The following is a 27,113-nucleotide window of genomic DNA, read 5'->3' as shown; positions in this document are numbered from 1 at the left end:
ATTGCGTTCAGGTCTATAGGTTGGCCACTCCATCACCATAGCGTCCTCATCAAGACACTTGTCATCTTGGCTGTGTGTTGATCCATTTTCAGTGGCTGTACATCTATACGCGAGTATAGTATACAAGCTGTAATACAACAAGATACACCGTAATACGAATGATACTGTCTTCTACCACATGCTTCCCTATCCTCTGTCTTTGGAGTGAAGGTGAACAGGCGTCATGAATCAGAGCGCTCTACCTATCCGTCACTCAGCTTTGAAGCGCCGCTGCATCTCGTCTCTTTCAAACGTAAGAAAGCAGCCTCCCTCCGCATCGTCCATCAAAACGCTCTCCCCAAAAGACGGCCCAAGTGATACCTCTTTATCTCATGAATAAGTAGCTTTGATGGATGCCTCTGCAGAGTGAATAAGGAGACTTTTCTCAGAATGCATCGGTAGAAAAAAGCTCTTTAATACATGGTAATCCATCGCTTTGTTGTCTAGAGACTTTTTATTTTTGTCATATTGGTGTTAGTGCTGGTGTCTGCAGGAAGTCACGCCAATCGGAAGGGTGAACACGTAACAAACGGGCCCGCCCACCAGCTTGGTCGCCTCTTTGTGGAACAATAAGTCCATCTTCATTTGGGCTCTTTTCTCTTCTACTTAGACTTGACAGGACGTCATCCATCCTGATCCTTGGATGTGGCTGGAGAAGTGTGAAGTGGAGGTTTCATCGGGTTAAGATGAAAGCCAAAAGGATTTAACTAAGGTTTCTAGCTTTCTTCAGAAATATCCTCACTTGTTTGTCTCTGATGAGAAAAATATCCCAAAAGAATGCAGTATTGCTTTGAACGAATTGCTTTATAGAACCCGGAAATTAAAAAAACGAGTTGAAACTCGTATTGGTACTTGTATTGTACTTTTGTCAGCTACCTTTTCGGTGTTAAGTTGCTGTGTGATGAGTTTAGTTTTCTTTATAAGATGGCATCATACGTCAGACTGTTATATTGACTAATAACGTTGTGAGGTCACTCGTCCCTAACCCTCTTGGCTCCTGTTTCCTGTTTCCTCACTGACTCGCGATTAGTACTTAATAACGTCATCAAAACTTTCCCACATAGTATGAGCATTTGAGACCAAATATGAAGTGAATATGAAGTGCGTTCAAGGACAGTCTAACAAAGTGGGACCGGTCACCTCTTACAATAAATGTATTTTCTTTTTATCATTGTACCTGAAAGCTTACTGTGACGGTCCACGGCCCAGTGGTTATGGATTCCTGGTCTAAATCAGTGATTGACAGTCCCCAATGACAGATCACATGCTGGCTGTCCGACCAACAGACAGCTGCAGATATCTGCTGGAGACGTGGTCAAAATTGAAATCTTAACATTAAGGATGGTGTTAGTTTATTTTAAGGTAGATATGGGATCAAAAATTGAATTTTTATCGCAACTTTTTTGTTGTTGTGAGGAACAAATGTGTTGAGTTGTTTGCTATTTTGGACTAATTTAAGGAACAGTGGTGAGAATTATAAAATGCAAAAATACATACAATATACCTACTTTAGTGTGGCAATCGGAATAAGTCCTCTCAAATAAACAAAAGTGCTGATTGTTTGAAAAAATGTGCAATTTAATTCCTGCCAATGTCATTGTTGGAGGTCTCTTCCATTTTTCCTTGCCTCTGTCGCCATAAAGTGCTTGCCCACGTGAGCTTCAGACTCCCATTGCCTTCCACGTAACTCCAACTCTACTTTAGAGGCAAAGATTTCCCCCAAATTTCTACAAATGCTCAAATACATTCGACTTCGGAGGTTCCACTGAAGAATATCAGTATTAAACATTCGTACCAGAGCATAATCATTTTATTGCTACACAGGGGACATTGACTACCATGATGTAAAGCTCTTGGCCTGTGAATTAATGCAACTGTTCCATTAGAAAAATGGCATGACAATGTCGATTTAAGAAGTCCCCGATCACAAACGACAAGGAAAATGACTTATCGGAGAACTGTCGTCTGTGCTTGTTAGGGACGTTTGTGACGGGAGGAGGAGGATGTGCTTGCTCCTCCTCAAGATGCTGAGAACGAAAATATAGCCATGGAGATAAATTGCAAAACAGTTCAGTTTTTATGGAAGAGGGGATGTGCATTGGCCTCTGCTTAGTGGGCCATTTTAAAATATATAAGAAGCAACATCACGACTGTGTACGCTTACTGTAGAAGAGACTCACTGTGTACTGAAATGTCTTATGTCCTGTCTAATTAATTTTTCTCCCGTTAAACCTCCTTGTGTCAAGTTGGGAACATCAGTGACGAACTCCCTTAAGAAAAGAGCACATTTGTACTTGTCACACGTCATTACTTTTACAATTAGCATATGTACTTTTTGCTCATGTCACCCGGCTCACCAAGCATTTAAAGCGCTATGGGCACTTTGCATCATCGTGTTGCATCATTGACACTGGCCTACAACAGCAGGAGAAATGCATTCCTTTCACCCCTTTTGCACCCCCAAAAACATTTCAAGTTAATGCCCCCAAGGCTTATGAATGAATGCGTTAATGTGTGCAGTACCAGCGTTCATCTTGGCTCGTCGTCATGAATCGGCACTATTTATAAAGCCATGCTTGGGTGCTTGTCATGCAAATGATGCTGCTAAACAAATAAAGATGTCTCATTGAGGCAATTGACTTGTACCCACTGAGCACTGAGGATCCATATTGCTGACATAGTGAGGACAATTATGTACAATTAACATCAGAAAAAGGTATACAATCATCCCTCATTTATTACGGTTAACTGGTTCCAGACCCGACTGCAATAAGCGAATTATCGCAAAGTGCAATTTAAAATTTATTTTTGTAGTTAAAAGATGCTTTTCTAAATATGGGTTTTAACATGATTAGAGCCCTGTAGACATTAAATAACACCCCTATAGTCACTTTTACACTCCTATTATTCTTTGTTTACATCATATTGCGCTGGCTACAGGATCACTGAAGGGACATAAGAGATGGACGCCGCTAGCATAGCAAGCTCCTGAGCTAACTACTATTTAGCAGCTCCAATTGACTTATTCTAAACTCAAGAAAGCAGAACAAGAATGACTCCTTTTCACACAAATAGTGTGAATGGTTGTTTGTCGACATGTGCCCTGTGATTGGCTGGCGACCAGTCCAGGGTGTACCCCACTGTGACCCGAGTGAGGATAAGCAGCATAGAAAATGGATGCATGGATAGATGGAATGTAATATTGATTAGTTTTGAAAGCCCTCACAGTTAAATAGCAATCAGCAATGATCATAAAAAGTTGTAATTGCATTTGATTATAAATGATTTATGTTCTACAATAATTTTAGGGCGTCAAAATGTTGAATTTGATGTCATATATTTTTATTGTTTCTAATCCACTCTTAAGGAATGAAAGGGTTAAGCATAACAGCACTTGTGTTTGTTATGAATGGCTTATTTTTCCTGCATCCTATTTCTTAACCTACATTATGGAACCAGCCACGGCAATCATTCTCATTTCTATGCATTTCAAGCTCCAAATTACATGTTCTTTTTCATTCATTGTGTTACTACGTTGTGGTGGGCCTCTCTTGCCTGGGCATTGTCACCTCAGTGTCATTAGTTTAGTGATGCTGGCTGCCTTCCTGCAACAATATGGTGTGCAGAGATAACCACATTTAGGCAGATTCATTCTGTACATTGGCAATATTGTGGTATTTCTTATCCAATGCCAATTGTCATTCAGCATGTGCAGATTCAGGGAATGGTCCTCTATTATCAGTATCACAAACAGTAATTGAATTTAGCTCATTGCATCCCCTTTATTATAAATGTATAGTTTGTGGCAGGACACATGGAGGAAGAAGTCTGCAGGATGAGGTGTTTAGTTGCTTGGAGGCAAAAGGACAGCGAAATGAAACGCCTGTAGATTGCTCGAACAAGGTGGTGTACAATAAATCAATAAGACAGATGGCCGAGTAATGAGAAGAGGCTAAGAAAGTGAGTGCTAGTTGGAGGCTGTACTCTCCTGTGGCCTGCACATTACCTTTAAACAGATTAGCATCGTGCTCCGTCACAAGGCCCAGGCCAGCCAGCCAGCCAGTTATCAGCAGGACACACACTCAGTCACTTAGCATAATGGAACCTGCATGAAATTGAAGCTCTGCCGATTAAGGAAAAAAAAAGACCATTAACAAAGATGAAATGATTATGCATGAGGGCAAGATGAAATCACATAGCATTTGTGGGTCTTTACAGCGGGATGTGTCTATTTATGGGATGACGCAAGCATTTTATAACTTGCCTGATTTCCTTCTCGCCGCATGAACTACAAACTGACAAAGAGCCGATGTTTCCACTTATTTCAAAAAGGCGTCACGATATGCGGTAAAGCTTGAAAGAAAGATACACAGGGTAGCAGAGACGTTGTCACGTCTTATAAAAGACAAACATGCCTCTTGGAAAGACAGATCGTAGCAAGATGTGGGAAGGGTGCAAACACATGGAAAGATTTACAGAGGAACGTACAATAGATCCAGGTCATTGGACTCTCAAAGACTAGGTGGGACTAGATAGTCTAGTCTGCGTGGTGTGTGTACCACTTCCACCCTGTATAGTCCAGTCTGACCGGTGTGTGTACCACTTCCACACTAGATAGTCTACTCAGACTGGTGTGTGTACCACTTCCACACTAGATAGTCTAGTCTGACTGGTGTGTGTACCACTTCCGCACTAGATAGTCTCGTCTGACTCCTGTGTGTACCACTTCCGCACTAGATAGTCTACTCTGACTGGTGTCTGTACCACTTCTGCACTAGATAGTCTACTCTGACTGGTGTGTGTACCACTTCCGCACTAGATAGTCTACTCTGACTGGTGTGTGTACCACTTCCGCACTAGATAGTTTAGTCTGACTGTTGTGTTCAACTTCCGCACGAAATAGTCCAGTCTTACCGGTGTGTCTACCACTTCCAGCCTGTATAGTCCAGTCCGACTGGTGTGTGTACCACTTCCGCACTAGATAGTTTAGTCTGACTGATGTGTGTACCACTTCCGCACTGGATAGTCCAGTCTGACTGGTGTGTGTACCACTTATGCACTAGATAGTCCAGTCTGATTGGTTTGTGTACCACTTCCGCACTGGATAGTCCAGTCTGACTGGTGTGTGTACCACTTCCACACTTGATAGTCCAGTCTAACTGGTGTGTGTACCACTTCCGCACTAGATAGTCTACTCTGACTGGTGTCTGTACCACTTCCGCACTAAGATACAACTCCTACCTGCTCAGTTAAACAAGAGTTTAGAACTGCCTCATACAGCAGGGAAAGGGCAGGGAGATGTGGTAGTAACCCAAACAAACAACTCCACAGAGATTATGAATATGAACAGACTTGATCGTTAAGCTAATTAATCGCATCTTGAAGCAATTGAGGCAAAATTCAGTGCACTCCTATGCTTCAACCAGCAGAGGCGCTGTTTATTCAACTAGTCAACTGTTTGTAGAGCAACAACTCCATAAAATATTTGCATGGATAAATGAGTTCGAAACATTTAGACAGAACATAATATGCAAAAAACATTTAATAGGTTATTTGATTGTTTTTTTTCCCGAATAGGTGATCCAGGAAATGTAATTCATTTATATGCATTATTTTTGCAGAATGGCTGATTTGTATTAAATACGAAATCATCTCCTGGATCTGGTAGGGTATTGCGCCACTCGTGTTATGTATGTCCACGCTCTATGGCTTTGCAGTGGCGTCCAGTCAGTAAAGGTTCAGCATGACAAAGTTGATCTACTCTAAATCTTCTGAAACCTGCAGGACAAAAAGATCATGTAGTGAACCGCTGTTAGATTATTGACTCTCAGAGTTTCCCCATTTACACCCTGTCCAGGAACACAGGCGGTAGTAAATATCCATCTGGCTCAACTATTGTTTTATTGATCGTACCACCTCCTCTTTTATTTGAGCCAAATCTCGTCCCTCAGCGACTTATTCTCCTACTCTGCTAAATATACCTAGCTCATGCACCAATGGCTTCAAGTCTGCTTCCACTTTCCTCGGATGTAATACGAAAAAAAATCATTTTAACACTCATGCATATTGGATTTGCAAAAATTTGATGAGAGACTGAAATGGATTTCTGTGGATGTTTACTGTAGAGGAAAGCCATGAGGTGGCCGTGGTTCATCCATCTAATATCAGACTGTTATTTATATCCATATATATATATATACATATATATTTACATTTTACAAATAATTATAGTTATAATATGTTGCAGACTTCGACTGGCTATTCGACTAAACCTATTGGTTTAGCCAATTTAATATTTATATTTATGTAAAAACATTAAAGACAGGTATTTTAAGATATACGGTATAAATAAGATATACATTTGAGGTATTTTTCATATTCATATTACTAATATTGCCTAGACTGTAATATTAAAAAAATTAACTTATTTTTTAAAAAACTTATATTTCGACATGTTTACTTCATAGACTGACTTTTATGACATTAAAAAAAATATTTTGCCCATTAAAATATTTCTTACACTGACTGTATTGTTTGAATATATTAAAATGTATATTTATAATATATACAACATAGTCCCAAAATGTAATATATTTTGTAAATATTTGTTTCCAATTAATATTGTATATATTAATATATATTTTTATATTCATATGAACAAAAAATTCCCAAAACAGCATTTACCTGACAGCATTTTCGCAATGTTATGGTTTCTCTGTTGACCAATCAGTGAACAGCATCATGTCTAGCTCCACCTTAAACAACAGCACACTGCTGCAGTACGTCACTACTGCCGTGGCATTCTACTGAAACCGCTACATCAACAAAAGAGTTGGATGTACAGTATTAGTACCTTTTGCAATGGAAACCCTGAATAATATACTGTGCACTGTACCGAATTATACAGCTTGATAGAAACCAGGCTTTATAGCCTGAAACCTCGAGAATCCACCACTATGGCGTCTCCTTGCACGGCGCACCACAGGGAGTTTTCGGTAAAAATCGCCTTCAATGCTGCCCCACAGGAGGGCGTCAAGCTTTGCACACAGTTTAAGCAGCATTTAGCGCTATGACATTCTGATGATTTTCCCTTACTGAAAAAAACCCCAAAACAAATCTCCCAGCCTGCTCGGCTCTTTTGACAACCACACGGTGAGGTGAGCTGTGAAAAAGACGTCAGGGCCAGATAGAAATTCGGATCAAACAAAAGTTAGAAAAGGCCATCTGCGACCAAGCGTCTCCTTATCTGCAACCTATTTTTCCTGTACCGTTCAGATTGTATCAGCATGAATAGGCTGTGACATTCAAATGCATAACCTCTTTCTCGTGGAGAGTCGCCATCCCTTGAGAATGCACGATTAACTTTTTTGTATGAAGTTTTAACTTTTACTTTGGAGTCCAAGGCCTAAAAAAGTTTTAGCACAACAAAAGTTAATATTAATAAATGGAATATTTACATAGTTAGAGCATGAAACCTTTAAGACTTTCTCAATACGCTTTTTAGAAACATGAAATAACACCTTTATAGGCACCATTATGCTCCTGTTGTTCATTGTTTACATCACATTGCACAACTGTTAATGCATTAAATCCCTGTAGTTACACACTCGCTAACACATACACAACAGCATATGGGGATGTATTTTCATTTGCATCAAACTATTCATCCAAAAAGAACTGGGCTTAAACCGGCTCCAGCACTGGTTGCCAGCCAATCACAGGGCACATACAGACAAACAACCATTCAAACTCACATTCATACCTATGGACAATTTGGAGTCGCCAATTAACCTAGCATGTTTTTGGAATGTGGGAGGAAACCGGAGTACCCGGAGAAAACCCACACATGCACGGGGAGAACATCAGTACTCCACACAGAGATGGCCGAGGGAATTGAACTCAGGTCTCCTAGCTGTGAGGCCTACGTGCCTAAAATGAAATGTTTGGCTAATATGTGAAATGCATTGCCGAGGCTCCTATGTGCCCCATGACCTATTTTCAATTCTAAATCCAAAGTAGTGCAGATTGTTGTTACCTCTTCTCCATGCATGCTTGTCAGTGCACTTTGAATGTTTCTCACACCACGCTCTCCTTGAGGTTTCTTTTGTCAAACTGCCTCCAAGTATTGCACTAGTTTATTAGTTCAAGGATTAAAACGCACAGATGCGTGCTGAGAACTGAACGTCTTTAACAATCCCAGAGGCGACGTCATTAAGATACCAGCTTATCTCCACCCTGTGAACGTTTTTGTGAGGATTGCTGTTTGGCAAAGTTGGCACTGCGCCTCTGATCTCTTGTTCCTTGTGTCTGTGCTTCCCTTGAGTCTTCTTTGGCTCGCTTCCACAATCAATCCATCAGGCCTTTTTAAAGGGAGACGTTCATGCATTGGAGCCTCTGTTTCAATAAATGGCCCGACAGCGACGGGGGCGCCTCATTCATGTCCGCTTCATTGTCTTTTAATAATCAAACCATGATGGATTGTCTTCACACTGATATTGACTTGAAAGGAACATCTGAGGGGCGAAGAATTGGGGGGGAAGGGGGACGGATGTCTTGTCAGTGTTTTGGGGGGATTACTGTACTATGCTTATCATTGCCTCTCTGGTCCAAACCCCTCTGGTGTTTCTGCTCTTGGGTTCATCAAGAAGAGCTGAGAAGTGGAAAACCTCATCCCCTTTCGTAAGGTTAGACGTTGTGTGTGACCAAAAATGCCCTGATTGTGCCCCCTTTTTTAGTCGAGCTAAATCGCTGCATGATAAAAGACGTCACCATAAATGGCGACACGGATGCTTTATGTTGACACCTCATGATGCTAATCGATATCGATAGCGCTCCTTAATAGCTTTGGTTACATCGCAGGTAACGCCGGACTTTTTCCCATCATCCACAATCCTTATGTGAGACCTGAACACACGTCTTTCTCCTTCCTGTGCGTTCTAAATATTAAAACAACTGCTAGCATGAGAGCTAATAATGCAATGTAACGGGATTAACCAATTCGATCTATAAAGCTGTCACATCTTATATGTTTTATATGTACTCTACATGCTTTGACAAGGTCATAAAAGTCATTTTGGTCATGTTAAGCATGATTGGAACTTCCTTTTTGATTTCACAGAGTCCAGAGCCAAAGTGTTCAGTACCACTAAACATAATTCTCTTAGCGTTAGCATGTAGCATGAGGGTTAAACGTTTCATTGGCACTTACAATGTCCGTTCTCACTGAGATGCTATAGCTTACATTACCTCTCGGTAGCGGTGGGAAGTGCGATGTCACTACACCAGGAAAATAGTTCTTTGGTGTTAGCTCCTAAAATAACAATGTCGCTGTAGCTTGTAGCCTGTAATAATATACACCCGTCTGTGCAGGTATTACCTTTACACTACAGGGTATATGCTGTTTACTTAAACCTTGAAACAACACTTTTTTTAACCCTGCATATGTGCTAAGTGCTTAGATTCTACTAATCTGCATTTAGAATGACTTTTATTGCCATCCTGGTGCTATGAAATGGAACAAAATGTCAAGATAACAACCTTTTAAGTACTTTTTTTTAACTTCCAAATGACCCCGTCCTCTTAAGGATGAATTAAGTGTTAAAATATCCGTTTTCTACCTGTCCAAACAGCTGCTGCTCCTCCCAAATGTGCTCCATCATTTCAGTCACTGCCACAATGAAGACGCCCCCACACCCCCCCCCTTTGCGGCAGCGTTCCTGTCATGTGTGGACGTTATCCTGCCTGCCAAATATAAACACATAGGCATGCTGCACTCATATCAAAGCTGTCAGACGGCATTTACGAGAAGCCGCCACTTAACTATAAATATGGAACACTTCCTCTGTATGTCGAGCTGATTTAAAAAAAACAAACACTTGTCATCAGTGATTAAAGGGCATGTCCTAATGTTATAATCAATATTTCAAGCTTTACATATGTTTTTGCAGTTCATTTTTTGCTATTTTACAGACAATGGTGTCTATAATAACAGTTAGGAGCGCCATATGTTGTCATTTATAAACCCAGGAAATGTGTAATAGCAAAGTGAAGAGAGTTTGTGGATAGCCTTTTCAGTCATAATGAATAAATAAAGGCGTACACATTGGTAGAAACATTGTATAGTAAAATAAATAAGTTCCACCAATCCACCCACTAGGGTCGCGGGTATGCTGGAGCCTATTCCAGCTGTCTTTGGGCAAGAGGCAACCAGGACTGGTGGATAAAAATACCTAAATTCAAAATACTAAAAGTAAAAATACTAAGTACAGGAGTAAATTGACGTTTTTCTGCTGTTTATCCACATGAGTGTCACGGTAGATAAAACTAACATAACCATTATAATGAATAGATAAATATAATACTAATAACTAATAATAATAACTAATAGCTACGTATGCTAATAACACAGAAATGTGTATGCCTGTGATATTTAATGCTGTTATTCCGGTCGATTTTCTTCATGTGAGTTTTCACCACACACGCATACACACACATCCAGAATGCCACCTACATGGTTATAGTAGCTGCTGTTCTTAAGGTGGAATTGTGCATGTACATCTCAAAGAAAAAGTATCCTGTATTATCTGCAACCTCCACCTTTTGGTTTTATGTGCAAGCTCTGTGCACATGTCTGGATGCGTGCTACAGTCGTATTGTAGATGAAGATTTAAGTCACAGGTGTGCACACACGGAAGTAAAAGCTAGCGTGTGTCCTGCTGTTACTCACATGACAGAAAAGCCTTTGACTTTGACTTGAAGCCTTATAGGGAATCACTGTTTGTATTTTTTTTAAGAATCCATATGGAAGATAAATGCTGATTAATCTCCTGGCATGACTCTTATTTTCAAAGGCACTAACATATGGAAGAAGCAGCTTTGGCAGTTTCACCTTTGAATCGCCATGATCAAATCCCATCTGGAAATAGGACCGAAGGATTATTTATTTCTGCACTTTTTTTTTTTTTTAAGGATTGGGGGTGGTTGCCATCTGTCCAGCAACTCTGTGTCACTTCCTGCTCATCAATCAGTCTATTACTATTGGATTTTACAGGTCAGAGTTCAGTAAAGAGGAAAAAACAGCTTTGTACTCCTTGTAGAAGTTGGTATATACACAGAAAAAAGAATGCAATGACAAAACATCCTAACACTAAAATTGTAAACAGTAAATGTTACTCATGAGAAGAAACCTGAAAATATTGTGAAAATGGAGTCATAATATAATCAGTATGAACATAATTCATTCATTCATTTTCTACCGCTTATCCTCACGATGGTCGTGGGTATGCTGGAGCCTATCCCAGCTGTCTTCGGGCGAGAGGCGGGGTACACCCCGGACTGGTCGCCAGCCAATCACAGGGCACATATACTAGACAAACAACCATTCACACTCACATCATACCTATGGACAATTTGGCTAGCATGTTTTTGGAATGTGGGAGGAAACCGGAGTACCCGGAGAAAACCCACAAATGCACAGGGAGAACATGCAAACTCCACACAGAGATGGCCGAGAGTGAAATTGAACCTGGGTCTCCTAGCTGTGTGGCCTGTGCGTTAACCACTTGTCCCCTGTGCAGCCTAAAGAACATAATATTATGAGAAAACAGTTGTAATATTAAGATGAACAAACATCTCAATATTGCAAGAAAAGGTGAAAAATAAACAGAATAAAACACATAATAGAAACTATTTGGAATATTAAAAGGAATATAATATTAAGGGAACAAATAATTTAGCACAAATAATGTGTCAATAATACAAGTACAAGCTGTAATCAATAATAAAGAAAAACAGTTTTACAAGAAAAAGATTTGAGCTAATATTTAACCATATATCATAAATATTCAATTCTACATTTTTGTGCTAATGTGCTGACTTTATACTAATTCTGACTTTTGTTCTAGTAACAGTACACATTCATATTTTTCCCTCATAACATAACTTTTCCCCTCATATTCTTTAGGAATTGTTCCCCCCCATGTCATGTTCCTTTCCTTGGAGATTGATGTTTGAGAGACTTAGCTAAGTAAAAAAAGCACCTCCCCTACCTTTCCTTCTCCTTCTCCCTCCTTTTATAGAGAGTGATAATACACATTGGCATAAACAACTTTTATCAGCGTGGAGTAAATGAAATTGACTGTTTTATTCCATTTTTTACCACTGAAGCATCCTCTATTTCCCAGCGATGTTTTACCCCTACAGCTTGAGTGGGAGGAGAAAAAGAAGCAAAAAGAAAGAGAAGAGAAGAGAAGAGAGAAGCTTTATGCAAATGAAACACTTCGTTCCTGATTAGATTACTCACGCAATAATTGTCTGGCTTGATTTATGGCTGTAATCTGTTGCCGTAAACGACAAGACGAGCCACCACGGCATGTCTGGTGAGCGCATTAAGCTAGAAGCTGATAGATATGCATTTCATATAAAACTGCATTAGAGAATGAGCTTGTTGAGGACACACTGTTTATTTAATCAAGTAAAACATGCAGGTAATTCAGGAAATGGGCCAACGCAGCATCCTCATTTTTCCCACTGACATTTATTAAACAACAACAAAAAAGTTCTAAAAAAAAAAAAAAAAGTGGAGCGGCTTACTTGTGTTCATTCACTTGACCGTGTGTTACTTAGATGGCTACTTCCTGGTTCATGGAGGATAATAACAATAAGTGGCGGCATGGTGAGCGAGTGGTTAGCATGTAGGCTACACAGACAGGAGATCGGGAAGATTCTCCGCTTGGGCATCTCTGTGTGGAGTTTGCATGTTCTATCTGTGCATGCAAATACTCCGGTTTCCAAAACACATTCCAAGGGTGTGTAGGGTAATTGTCCATAGTCCATTGTTTGTTTATATGTGCCCTGCGATTGGCTGGCGACTAGTCTAGGGTGACACCCAAAGACAGCATACCCGTGACCCTAGTGACGTGAGTGCCGGAAATGGGTCCTTCGTGAATATAGTTGTGCTCTCTTTGTGTGTTAGATAACAAGTTAGTAAGCGACTTCCTGTTCCTGTTACAGAAAGGACTGTACCATTTTATTTTGAGGAAAGGGACCAAATTATGTTTCAAAAGACAAAAAGAGTAAATAATTTACTCCAACATAAGTTGTTTTTGTATTTCTCACTGGGTCATATTTGATGACAGTTGGATTGTGTTACTACGCGATCCATACCGGAAACTGCATCGGTTCTTCACATGCACAAGACTTTTTTGCGACAGCGCTTCCGCGATGTCACACGCAGGCTCACACCGAGTTCAATTCCACCCTCGGCCATCTCTATGTGCCGTTTGTATGTTTTCCCTGTGCATGGGTGAATTCTCCCCGGGTACTCCGGTTTCCTCCCACATTCCAAAAACATGCTAGGTTAATTGGTGACTCCAAATTGTCCATAGGTATGAATGTGAGTGTGAATGGTTGTTTGTCTATATGTGCCCTGTGATTGGCTGGCGACCAGTCCAGGGTGTACCCCGCCTCTCGCCTGAAGACAGCTGGGATAGGCTCCAGCACCCTCCGCGACCCTTGTGAGGATAAGCGTTAGAAAATAAATGAATGAATGAATGAACATAAATAGTGAAAAGTCATCCCGTAGTGTGTAGTGTCAACCCTACGTACGCGATGCACGTTGTGCATGCGCAGGTGCGCCACAGGCATAAACGTCATGTCCAGTTACGTCTAATATACACTAATAAAAACATAAAAGAACACGTAAAATGCAGTTATATTAGATAGCCATTAGCAGATTGCAATGATGGATTGTCCCCCCCGGTGGGAGACAGAAATATTTTTCGCGTCCCCCCGATTTGAATTACTATTGACAAATTGATTGAATAACTATTTTTTATCTATACTGCACTTGCTCACGTCAAGTCTGCATTAATATTGAAAGTCCTCCCACAGTTCACCGTGACCCCCCTGGGGGGTGGCCCACCCCACGATTGGGGAGCACTGATCTAAACATATCTTCACTCCAATCTTACTAAGGTTTTTGGGAGTGGGGGAGGTGACGTAGATTACACATGTGTAAAACAAATCGCCTATCCTAACACATGACTACCGACTAGGCGGACATGTTTCAATGATCCAACTTCCTCTTTAGATAAAGTGTTTATGTAACAAAACAATTATCTATCCCCACTTTGACTTGCATTTAAAAACATGGATCATATTCACATCCACTCATCCACAGATGTTTAATGGAAATAGTTTTCCCCCGTCACTAACAACAACAATTACGTCCCTCTTGTCGTGCACTCGGTGCTACGACACGTTAGTGTGAGGTGCTTTTAGTGTTAAGGTAGCAGCAGTAATAATTGTGTTGGAGAGGGGTGACTCACGAGTGGTAAATGAGGTACTTAGGTCTCCACCCTCGTATTTAAAGGTCTAGATGTTGCTTCAGAGCAGGCTAATCTGCATGTCGGGAGAGATCCTCTCAGCCTGACATCGATCTATGACGCACATTACATTCCTAATCCACTTATGTCTGTTTTGCTTGCAACGCAGCTCATCTGAGTCACTGAAAATCCATATGCTATTTTATATCAAACTGCAACAGGTTCGTTCAACTTTTCTTCTCTTCTTCTCCATGCAGGCTGAGGTACATCTGCAGCAGAGGACCAGCAGAGTGGTGCGACCATGAGGTCAGAGGCCTTCTTCCTCTACTTCTCGCTACTGCACATAGCTGGGGCGGGCTTCCCCGAAGACAGCGAGCCTATAAGTATCTCCCACGGGAACTGTAAGTATATTTTACACATTTTTTACCCTGCCTGTCTGTCTTATCAATAACATTCTTAACTATCATGCAAGTGTAAAAATAAGTGAAATCCTGTGAGTGTTATATAAAGTCTAATTTCATGATTGAAGCCTCATGCCTGCGGTACTCTTAACGTAAACCTTAACTTAAATGGTTGATGTTCTGGCTCACACATACACTAGTAAATGTGCGGTTATTCTGTTAAAGAGTGTAAACACGGTGCAGGTTTATAGAAATATGTTGCCATGTTGTCCTCAGGCTCCGTGACAGTAGCATGACATTGACCTGTTCCTGTCTAGTCAAACTAAACGCTTTCATCCTGACCCACTAACAACAAAACTATTTCATGCTACAGTGCCAGGCATTTCTTTTACCCGGCAGCACATCATTTAAGACCACGACAGAGCATCTTAAGCAAGAGATGTTGACATTTGATCCAAATCCCCACCGTATCATGCCTAACACAGCCTTCTGGTATCAAAGTGTTTTCAGCCCCGTGTTCTTTTCTCTGCAGACACCAAGCAGTACCCGGCATTTGTGGGCCACAAGCCCGGCAGAAACAACACACAACGACACAAACTGGACATCCAGCTCATCATGATCATGAACAAGACCTTATTCATTGCTGCCAGGTAGGCTCTCACTCTGTTGTTGTGGCATCCGTCATGATTCTCAATGGTTGTTGGCAGCTGGACATTAGCCACGTATACATGGACCCAAATATTCCAATTGCATTTGGTTTATTTGCTCAAACGGAAAGAATTTAACCTTTGTATACACCTCATTCCGAAAGAAAAGTGCCAATCCGAATGAACATATAATCGGATTCACAGAGGTTGAATATTCCTTTCCCCAATCCGATTGAGGCATCTTGTACCCGCTCAAACAGAAAGTTGTCAGGGTGCGTTCTTCTTCATGGTGTTTTTCTTCTTCTGTTATTGTTATTGTTATTTATTTATTATCTCCTTCACATCGAGAGGAGTCAGTTGAGGTGGCTCGGGCATCTAGTCCGGATGCCTCCCGGACGCCTCCCTGTTGAGGTGTTCTGGGCATGCCCAACCGGGAAAAGGCCCCGGGGCAGACCTAGGACACGCTGGAGGCACTATGTGTCACAGCTGGCCTGGGAACGCCTTGGTGTCCTCCCGGTGGAGCTGGAGGAGCTGGCCGGGGACCGGGAAGTCTGGGCTTCCCTACTAAGACTGCTGCCCCCACGACCCGGACCCGGATAAGCGGAGGAAAATGGATGGATGGATGTTGTTTATTGGCGGTTGGCAAGCAACAACTGGCAACCATTTAAAAAAAAAAAGAAAAGAAAATCTATATCTATAAAAAACATGTCCCAAGTTTAATTATAAAATATTAGCAAAATTGAATTCGATCTTTTCCTGTTTAAATTTATCCCGGGTGCGTTCTTTCAGCGCATGCTCAGATATGACGTAACACGCAGCTCGAGACGTTCTTCGGTTTTAAAAATGGAGGTGAGCAATCGGCACTGGACTGCTGCGGAAAGTTTGTTTTTGATCCAAACTAAATTTCAAGACTGGACAAACGAAAAACTGGCTATACAGAGTTATTCCAACAAGTGAAAAAAAAACTCGGCGAAGTTGGTATCACGTGATGTTGATGTTTACGCTTTACTGCGCATGCCCCATTGACTATTCTGTTTGATTATAGCGCCGCATGTCGACAAGAGATTGGAATATTCCTTTCCATGTATACTGTGTTTTCGGAAAAGTCATTCGGAAAGATTCCATTCCGAAAGAGGAAAAACTTCTCATGTAAATGTGGCTTTTGATGTCTGAGCAGGTGGACTATCAATCAAGAAGACGGTCATGTCACTCTGTGTTGTCTTTTTGGAATTGGAGTGAGCCAGATGTCCTTATATTTTTATTACCTGTATAAGTCCAAAACCTGTATAGAGGATACCACGAGGTACACGGTCAAAGTCCACAAAGCCCATATAGACCGGTTGGGCAAACTCTTATGTACCCTCTAGTAGAGGGTACATTACTACTCATTACACTCAAACCTCATTCAAACTGGGTCCCTTATGGAAGAACATTGTATGCAAATTGTCACATGACATCATCTAAGACACAAGTGTCAAACTCAGGCCGGAGGGCCAAATACAGGCCCATGGAACTGTTTGGAAAAGTTGAGTTGGCCCACCTCGCGGTCCTTATCAAAGTGCTTATAGCGATCTGCGAAAGTAAGCAATGCCTCCAGTATAAGCTACTGACATTTTGATTTTAAATAAACATCGGACATCGCACAAAAATTCACAACCATTATTAATACGGGTACCAGATTCAGACCAAAAGTCAAATGACTAAAAACTGCAATACTGTCTATACAAAATAACACCTTAAAATGCCATAAGACAACCAAAAGTGATCATTTTAACTACAGCAAAGGATTCTGGGAAATGCAATCTGCTCACTCTTCCGGTATCTCACAGATTGTGATGTTTTTGTGTTGATACAACTGGTCAGTGTAATAAAGTGGACAACATTACGGACATTGATAGAATAAAAAAGAGGTGGTTGAGCAATTAGTGGTTGAAAATTTTCAAGCAGGCATGAATGGACACAAATGGACACATATGAAAAGAAAATGTCTATGTCCAGTTCGGCCCCCAACCTAAAATAGGCTTTGATTTTTGCCCCCCCCTGTGCAATTGACTTTGACACACCTGATCTAAGGACATGGCAGGGCTCCTTTCTAAAATCTATTATCAACAAGAAGCTAATTTGTCCTGTCCGTGCAGTATCAAATTATCTGTTAAACAACACTCACATTGATTTGCTAATATAAAAATGTTTCTACGCCTCATGGCGTGATGAGCTATTAGGTTTGTAATTATCTTTATATTGCACGTATTAAAGCACAACTTAAAAGGTCTCCATGATTCTTATCAGCTGGGTCTGAGCATCCCCGCCTTAGCTAATTGAGTGCTGGCCCGACTGGATGAAAAGACACAATGGGAGGAGGGAAGGGGGCGCCACTGTTTGTTTTGCTCCCAAGCATGTCAAATTAAGTGGCCGGAGGAGGCTGCTGCTTTTGAACATATCTGTGGTCATTAGAAAGAAGTGAGTGTGTGTGTGTGTGTGTGTGTGTAGGGAAGCGCGCCAGAGACTTTGGTGCGCCTGTCGCCCACCTGCTCCACATGAGGTGGCAACCAGCAGTTGCAGGGCCACAAGGGGAGGGGAATGGAACACAGAGGGTTTATTTGAGGGGTGTGTTTGTTGGCGCATGTGTGTGTATGTTGTCTACTTTATTACACTGACCAGTTGTCAAATGGATTAAGAAGTGTACATATGAACAGATGCACTGTGCAATCTGCTCCGGGGCTAGCATTGTGACGCCTTTATTAACTGTACAAGCATTGCTTTAAGTAACATTTCTACACTGCTTATCCTCCCAGGTGAGCTAGAGTACTTTCTCAGCTGGCTTTGTGACACAGTTTGAATCCTGACAGTCAGCGAAACTAACTCTCTGTTTGAGATTTTCATATTTGTTGAGGTTTTTGTGCATTTTAATGACATTTTTTCCTAAAATTCTTGTAAAATTTAGTATTTTCTGACATTAGGGGGTTTAAGCTTTAGGGTACCATGTGTGTTGTTGCTGTTAGAGGAAGACGGGAGTTGCAACATACAGCCTCGGGTCTTTGACCCTGAAATAACTGAAATAACTTTCTCTAGCTGAGACTGACCCGCCATTGATCCCGGTGCAGACAAGTACTGTGTAGTCGATAGTATGGCCTGTGTTGTAACAGGATATGGATGAAATTGAATAATAATCAGTTGAGAGAAACAAGCAGCCAGCAAAGTGATGTATCAAATAGTCACAGTTATATTAAGTCAACTGCACAGTCAAATAACTTGTTTGTTGCGGAGCCAGCTTTGCCATCATCACTCCAGTCAGTGACTGGTGCGCTGCAGCTCGCAGATGGCCTCTGTGAACACGACCCAAAGCCTGACATTCAGTGTTTTTTTGAATGGCAACACACTGTATTGAATCCCTTTGGCTCCCGTTTTGATGCTGGCAATGAAATAACAAGATCCCAGCTACAAATCTAGCGACTGGTAAAATTGTAAATAGAGTAAACTGTCTAAACCCACGAAGAAGGCCAAATGTAGCAACAGACGCTGTGATTGATTATTCATCATCAGGTTTTGTGTGCTTGAATGAGATGTGTTGATCTGAGGAGAGAGGATGCTCTGTTCACTTGGCCCGCTGCTTCACTCTTCATATGTCAGCACACAACTGAGCCACCATTAACTTGCTCATATCTTTTTTGGGCCGATATGTGTAAAATGTCATTAGCCCCATCAGCTTTAAAATCACGATTACGAATTCAGGTCAGGAATCATTTAGCGCCTTAATATTCTGAATCATATTCAGAGCCAGAAGAGGAAGAGATGGAGGCTGATGGCCGATGCCAGGCACTAGTCCTTCTTAATGCAGCCTTCCAGAAAGCCTGATGGGATTTGGACTGAATACATGCCTAATTTTATTTTCCTTCCAACATCGCTTGTAAACAACAATTATGCTGAAGTTGCAGGGTTGTGTTTATTTAACATTTTGGCTACCGTATTTTCAGGACTGTAAGTCACACTTTTTTTCATAGGTTGGCTGTTCCTGCGACTTATACTCCAGAGCGACTTATAAATGAAAATATATATATATGTATCTAATTTCACAGACAGCCACAAGAGCTGATATCTCTTACTCCAATTCAATATTTAAACAGTAGACGTTAGCTTGCCTCCCAAAAGAAAATCATATTCTGCAGACTACAAGCTGCAAGTAGGGAAATTTGAAAACAGTAATCGAGCAGCATAGAGAAAGTTTGAAGAAAACAAAACAGTTACTGTACTTAAAACTGTTTATGTTACATAAACACTGGACATCTTTACTGTTCATGTTTATTTTTCGTGTAGCTGAATAACCATTGTGTTAGCATATCTTACACCTATTCAGCCTGTTCTCTATTCTTTTATTATTGTTAGAACTTGCCTTCCAAGATGACATAATGTCTGTTTTGGTCACGTAGTTTGGAAAATAAATTACCCACAAAAAATGTGACTTATGTATGCTTTTTTTTTTTCCTAATTATGCATTTTTGGCCTTGTGCGACTTATACTCCGGAGCGACTTATAGTCCAGAAAATACGGTATACATGAGCTACATTATGCTCTGAAGGGATTGATCATAGGTGGGGGGATGAGCACATTTTTTTGACATAGTTCTTGGAGCAGAAGGTGCAGGTGTATCGAACGTTGTGGCTGGCGAGTGCTCACAGTCCCAGGTGCTCTAGCAGCATGCAGTAATTCAGCTATAAACTGCTCTTGATGCAGGATTCCTCTCCCGAATGTTCCATATTTCATGTTCAAGGTACACGCTGCATGACATTCAGAGCCAATACCTCACAGAGCAGCAGGAGATTTATCATTCACTTTGCTGTACGTATGCGTGTGTGTGTGTGTGTGTGTGTGTGTGTGAGCATCTGTGGCCGTGTACTTTTAAATCAACCACACTTTTGTTTGTAATCCATTTAGCATACTCCGTTCACACAAGCCATTTTTGTGATCACTGTGTTGTTGGATTCCTACAACTGTGAGAACCCATTTTAGAACACATTTAGTATCACTCATGCAGAATAAAAATGTGCACAAAGGTCAAAGTTGAATCCAGGAGCAGAGACACTAACACAGCACAGATATAAACACTGAGAAGCATATTTACTGCAAGACTTTTGTACCTGGTCTGTGTCAGTTTGTTGTATTTATTATAAACCATACTCATAAGAGTCTAATAGGATTTAGTAATATAAACAACAGCCCTACAATATACACACTGAGCATTTTCATGATGATGTTGTCTAAAATCCTCAAAATTCTGACTTGCATATGACTCGAGTCCAAGTCAGATGACTTGAGTCTAGTGCGTCAAATGTGGTAAAATCCATCAAGTCCAACAAACAACAAATCAAGTCCACCAGCAATGGATGTTTCTTTCCGTCACCATTTATCTTCCCCAACACCTCCCTACTGGATCCCAGTAGTGAACCCCCCTACTGACCAAACCGAGTCGTAAAAAAAAAAAAAAAACAGACCCAAGACATGATGCAGTTTTGGCTCTAACAAAGCCGGAAAAATACCTTTGTGAATTTGGCTTTATGCGTTTTGGACTGATTATATTCTGAGTTTATTGGACTATTGTATCACAATAGTCACTGCTTCCTAAAGCTGTGTTAAATTGCATACAGGCATGTGAACTTTTTGGACATTTTACGAGAAGAAGATTAGCGAGCTGTAATTGTCTCGCTGAAGGAAACTTCAATTAAATTCAAACTGTTTCTTTATAATTGAACATGAGTTTTAATATATGAAGTAGAATAGAGTTTTCTTTATCACTAAACTTGAACTTAATGTTGGCTAAAGGCTCTGTGATTGAATCCACCAGTCACAGTTAGAGGTTGGCGGCATGCTGGTGTAATAATCGGCTACAGCTTTAAAATATTCACCTTAGAATTGAAAAGGCAGGGCCTGGCTTTAATTAGACCTGGTCAAGTTACTGTTTGCACCGTCTAATATCAGGTTGTATAAATGTTCTTTTTTTAGGCTTGAGTTGGTCGGAGGACATGAGCAGACATGCCTCTGTATAACGGAGCATGCGTGAATGTGTTACTGTATAGCCCCGGTTGTCGGCATACCCCAGGTTTCTGCACATGCGGGGCATAGTCTCCATTCCTGGCGCTCCGTTGACCCCTCGCTATGGCAACAGTGAGCACAGTCTGTTGACAGCGCCGTCTGGGATCTTGGGAAGCAGCAAAGGAAACATTTGCAGCAACCCGCAAACTCTGTGGTTGCCGTTGGCGCTCATGCATTCTCCAGCGCAGGTTAGTTTGTCTCAGCTACAGTGGCCATTATTGTAGTTGTACCAAATCCTGTTAAAAGCCACTAATGAGTGGGATTACACGTTGGCCTCCTCTCCTGACATGCAGACACGTATGCACTAAGAAGCAAAGCCTGCACACAGTTCACCTGGATTAATATATGGCTCAAAACCTCACTTTCAGTGTTTGTAAAATGCTTTTCTCACAAGACTTTTAGCAGTTCAAGTAAAGATATGTACCTAGTGGTGTATACAAGTACCGAGTGAGGTATCATACACACAAAAAGTCATTTCTAGTTGTAGAATTGGAAGAATCAGAAACCAGCAGTATATATATTGTATATAAATGCACACTGGATGTTTTATACACATTGGTTTAATGTGTATTAATAATTTAATGTGTATTTAATGTGTATTTAATATGTAATTGCATGTTCAAATGAAATAAACCATTACCATTACCCTGGGTTTTGGATATTTACTCTATGTATGAGCTCATATACCTTACACCTTGGGCTAGACCTCTTTATACTCCTGTGATATACCCTGGGATGGCTCAGTTCATAGTTTGGTGTTTGGTATATTCAGGAATACTCTACTTTATACCCCTGCTTTATATTCTGGGATGGTTCATACCCTGGCATTATGGTATATTCTTGGTAACTCCACTTTATACCCCTCTGGTATATTCTGGTTTCTTCCCTGGGGTTTGGTATATTATGGTATAGTCCATAGAATATTCATTCATTGTCTACCGCTTATCCTCACAAGGGTCGTGGGTATGCTGGAGCCTATCCCAGCTGTCTTCGAGCAAGAGGCAGGGTACACCCTGGACTGGTGGCCAGCCAATCACAGGGCACATATAGACAAACAACCATTCACACTCACATTCATACCTATGGACAATTTGGAGTCGCCAATTAACCTAGCATGTTTTTGGAATGTGGGAGGAAACCGGAGTAAAACCGGAGAGAAAACCCACGCATGCACGGGGAGAACAGGCAAACTCCACATAGAGATGGCCGAAGGTGGAATTGAACTCGGGTCTCCTAGCTGTGAGGCATGCACACTAACCACTCGTCCCCGCCGTGCAGCCCCATGGAATATCCCTGGATATATTCTGGAATATAGTCCAGGCTAGTCACGCCATATGCCTTGGACACGTTCTGGCATTGTTGAGTCCCTCTATCATTTGTGTACAAGCTTTTGAACACTAATCCTGCCAACAATTAGATGCTACGTGCACAGCTCGCTAAATATATTTTTTTAATCCAGCGTTTGTTCCCTTCGTGCTTCAGTTCATCTCCTCCTACACTCCCCAGCTGCCACAACAGTTGTGAACCTCCATACGCTTGTGTTTTAGTGCAGCAACACAATTGGCTTGATCTGTGCGAGGGGAAGCATTGGACATGTGTCATAGTGGGTTTTTATGTTTTGGCATTCCTCTGTTCTGCATTCCAATGGTGTCTTTGGATAAAGCACCACTGATACAAATCAATAAGGCTGGGCCTCATGCTCAAAAACATGCCCCTTATCCCACTGACCTTTCGAGACACACACACACACAAACACACACTATAAGTGGAGAGAGTCTACCATACTGAGAACCAGCTAAAAGACCAACCTGCCCCAGTTTGAAGGGGTTGAGTGAACTCTGGCTTGTTGTATTTCATGGCACCACATCACCGAGGGCCCCTCATGCCCTCAGCCCATTCACAGGCTCCCCATGTCCCCCTCACAGCCCAGAGAGGCTCCCCAAGTCCCCTCCTCCAATCCACTTTCTGTAAAGGATTTGAAGCAGGGAAAGCCAAAACAATGTACAAAGGCCTATCTGCTAAAACCCCCGCGCTCCTCGTCATCTAGTTATGAGGAATATGGCCGAGGGTGGCATGTACGTGATGCACATGTAAGCATTTCTCTTTGGGAATGAGCAACAGAAGATAGGCGATGCATGCTAATGGGGGTTCACTCTTCCTTACCACCAAAGCACTTTGACAAAGAGCCAGCAGATGGACGGAATTCTCGGAACGACATTCCTTCGGCACAAAACCCTTGTGTTCTCATGGTTGTGCTTGGTTTCACGTCAATCTATGCCACCGTCGTCTCGCCGCCGTCACTCTTTCATATAGTGCCATATTTGTTTCATAGAGGAGATTGGCATGCCTTCCGTCCTACTCGTGCATTTCTGTTGATGAATTTCGGGAAGTGGAAAGCCCACATCAGATGACTCAAACTGGAAGTCAGTGCTGCTGACTTATCCGATGTCAAATGCTGCCATTATTTCATTCTCTCTGGATGAATTCCACGACCCGCATCCCCCAAACTTAATACCCTCTGTGGTTTCAGCCTAAACACAGTACATCACATGATCACCAAACACATTTTGGGGGTTCAAATGTCCCAGCCGGGGCTCCAAATTTACAGTATCTCACAATAGTTCGACATATCTCACATTTCAGCAGCCATTTTTCTTATAGTATATCATCTCAACGGTCATATAATAAAAATAAAACTTTTAAAAAAAAAAAAAAAAAAAGCATTTATTAAAAACAAAAAATTTGTAAAAACTTCACCTTGGTTCCAATTTTCTACAAGAAAAGCTCTGATAAAACATTCCACTGTTCTCAAATATCTTACTTTTTATTTTTCTACACAAAATAAGATGAAAAATAAATAAACAAATCAAGAATAAAGAAAACCAATCAATCAGTATAAATAAATAAATATAATAATAATAATAAAACGGCAAATAATAAAAACTTAAGAAACCACATATAGTTGGTGGGTAGACAAATTATTTTTTTCAGATTAAAATTATTAGAGCCCTGTAGACATGACAAAACACGACTATAGTCACATTTATACTCTTTTTATTTACAACATATTGCGCAACTGCAGGGTCTTGAGACACATGCTAACTCGCAAACTAGAGAGCTAGCGACCTAAACGGTAGCCTTCAAGTTATTTCCTTAAAACTTAAATAGCCAAAAACTTACCACTTCCACACGGATAGGGAGGATAACTATTAACAGTTATTTAACCTTTAACATGAACATTAATCAAACGTAATAATTTTTTCTGGGTACATGATACCATACAGCATCCATATCAAACTTGCGCGGGCCGCACTAACATTAAACTTTCATATCAAGGCGGGGGCCTCAAACTAGTGTCCTGCGGGCCGCGTGTTTAAGACCCCTGTAACCAAAAATGTTACAAAATGTCACCACGACCTCACACGTGCATCAATAAGTCTATCGGAGGAACAAGGTAGGTGTTGCCACACGGACCAATATTACGTTGCTCTGCCAGTCTTTACACCACAGACACTCGACAGTAGCCAAATGACAAGTTTTTCTCTTTCCGAATGACCTTTCGGGAAACAATGTTATCCATAGAAAGGAATATTCCAATCTCTTGTCTACATGCGCCGTGAAAATCAACCAGAATAGTCAATGGGGCATGCGCAGTAAAACGTAAACATCAGCATCACGTGATACCAGCTTCCCCAAGTTTTTCTTTCACTTGTTGGAAAGAATAACTCCGTATTGACAGTTTTTCGTCTGTCCAAACTTGAAATTTAGTTTGAATCAAAAACAAAATTGCTTAGTCCAGTGCCGATTGCTGGCCTCCATTTTTAAAACTGAACAACGTCTGGAGCTGCGTGTTACGTCATATCTGAGCATGCGCTGAAAGAATGCACCCGGGATAAATTTAAACAGGAAAAGATCGAATTCAATCTTGCTAATATTTTAGAATTAAACTCAGGACATGTTTTATATAAATATATATTTTCTTTTTTACTAAAACTGCACTTGTGAATAAAGTATAGAAGGGTTTAGATTCTGTTTCACAGATGGCGCTATTACACACCGAAAGCTGCTTGCCAACCGCCAATAAACAACAGAAGAAGAAAAACACCACGAAAAAGAAGGCACCCTGACAACTTTCCGTTTGAGCGGGTACAAGATACCTCAATCGGATTGGGGAAAGGAATATTCCATCCCTGTTAAATTCTTTCCGTTTGAGCAAATAAACCAAATGCAATTGGAATATTTGGGTCCATGTATACTATTGACATAATATTTGCAAATGATGATTAATAAATGTTAATTATAAAAAGTGATATTGGATAATTCCTCACGGCAAACCTGATGGTTTCTCAAGGTACACTAGTGTGCCACTGCACAGTGGTTGAAAATCACTGGTTTAAGGGATTCTTCATGTTCTTGGCTCCCACTAATCCACCGGAGCCCGAAACTCTTGTATCTGCCTGCAAAGGCCTTGGCCCCCGGAAGACAGGCGAGCGAAGCTACAAATTTATGGTGCAGTCAATTACATATTGCTCATGAGCTGGTTTAAAATTGCAGGCAGTAAAAGAAGCCGCGGGATGACATTAAATCTGCCGAGCAATCCTCTGATTTAATCGCATTTGATTTGTCTTTTTGATATAAAGTGTGGATATTTCATTTGGAAGTTGAAGGCGCAATTTAGTGAACTGGAAGAGAAAGAATTGAAGATGATATTGATGTCATCCATCACTGTCCTTTTATTATCCCATTTCCTATATTCAGTCTTTTCCTCAGATTGTTAGAAGCGTTTCGCTTCATTGTTGCCATTTTTAATGATGACATTTACTGCGACGAGGTGACAGAGACTTCAAAAACAACAAGAAAACAGGCCACAGGCAGCCTGGGCATCAAAAGGATCAATTAGCCAAAGTGTTGCAGTGCGATGGTCTTCCAAGCCAAGCCTGTTTTTATTGCACGGCCAAGCTCAACCTCAAGTATTATATTTGTAGATTTTTTTTATCTTACCTTTCCTTCTAACAAGTGCAAATTAGTGACAACTGCTTAATTCCAGCTGTGACAAAATGAGAATGAGCTTTTTAGCTCCCTGGGAATATGTCCTTCCCCTCGCAGCAGCCATGCTTCCCTAATTCCAACTGCTCTCAAAGATTAATTATTCAATTTAAGCGTCAAAGCTGATAATGTACAGTAGACTGGGTTGCATCCTTAAGGAGATCCCCTCACCATTCTCCCATCCACTACCTCCTCCCCAGAAAGTGATATAAGTGGATTCATTTCTAGATGCCTGTCCCTCCGAAGACGTTATTAGATTTAGTTAATGAGACAGCGAGGCAGGACAGGCGGGCCAAGCGCAGGTTTGGGAGCTAAAACGTAATTAAGATGTGGCTTTGACGACGGTGCTCGTACGCACTTTGATTAAAAACACATTCAACGGTGAATCTCCAGCAAATGAAAGTGGTTACAGTGCTTGGGCACAGCCACCTCAGGTTTTCTGTGTGCAAATGAGGTAATGCACCCCGCCCCCTCCAACTACCCCGATTGCTCCATATGACCTGCTGCTGGCTCTACACTGTATCAGCAAAAGTATAGGGACACACTTTGGCAGGTTTTACATTAGATCC

The 27,113-nt window shown here is 41.1% G+C and overlaps 1 protein-coding gene across 3 annotated transcripts in view; it reads left to right on the top strand.

Annotated features, from left to right (window-relative positions):
* sema6a (sema domain, transmembrane domain (TM), and cytoplasmic domain, (semaphorin) 6A) overlaps positions 1–27,113 on the top strand; it is a 126,719-nt gene that overhangs the window by 39,671 nt on the left and 59,935 nt on the right. For all 3 annotated transcript variants that reach the window (XM_058070581.1, XM_058070580.1, XM_058070582.1), the window contains exons 2-3: positions 14,621–14,764; positions 15,297–15,414. In XM_058070581.1, coding sequence (XP_057926564.1) covers positions 14,665–14,764; positions 15,297–15,414 — 218 coding nt within the window. In that variant the 5' untranslated portion in view covers positions 14,621–14,664. The remainder of the gene's footprint in view (positions 1–14,620; positions 14,765–15,296; positions 15,415–27,113) is intronic.

Source organism: Doryrhamphus excisus, chromosome 4, assembly GCF_030265055.1.
Source record: "Doryrhamphus excisus isolate RoL2022-K1 chromosome 4, RoL_Dexc_1.0, whole genome shotgun sequence".
NCBI classification, from domain to species: Eukaryota; Metazoa; Chordata; class Actinopteri; order Syngnathiformes; family Syngnathidae; genus Doryrhamphus; species Doryrhamphus excisus.
Note: the sequence above shows the minus strand (reverse complement) of the source record. Positions and strands in the feature narration are given on the sequence as shown.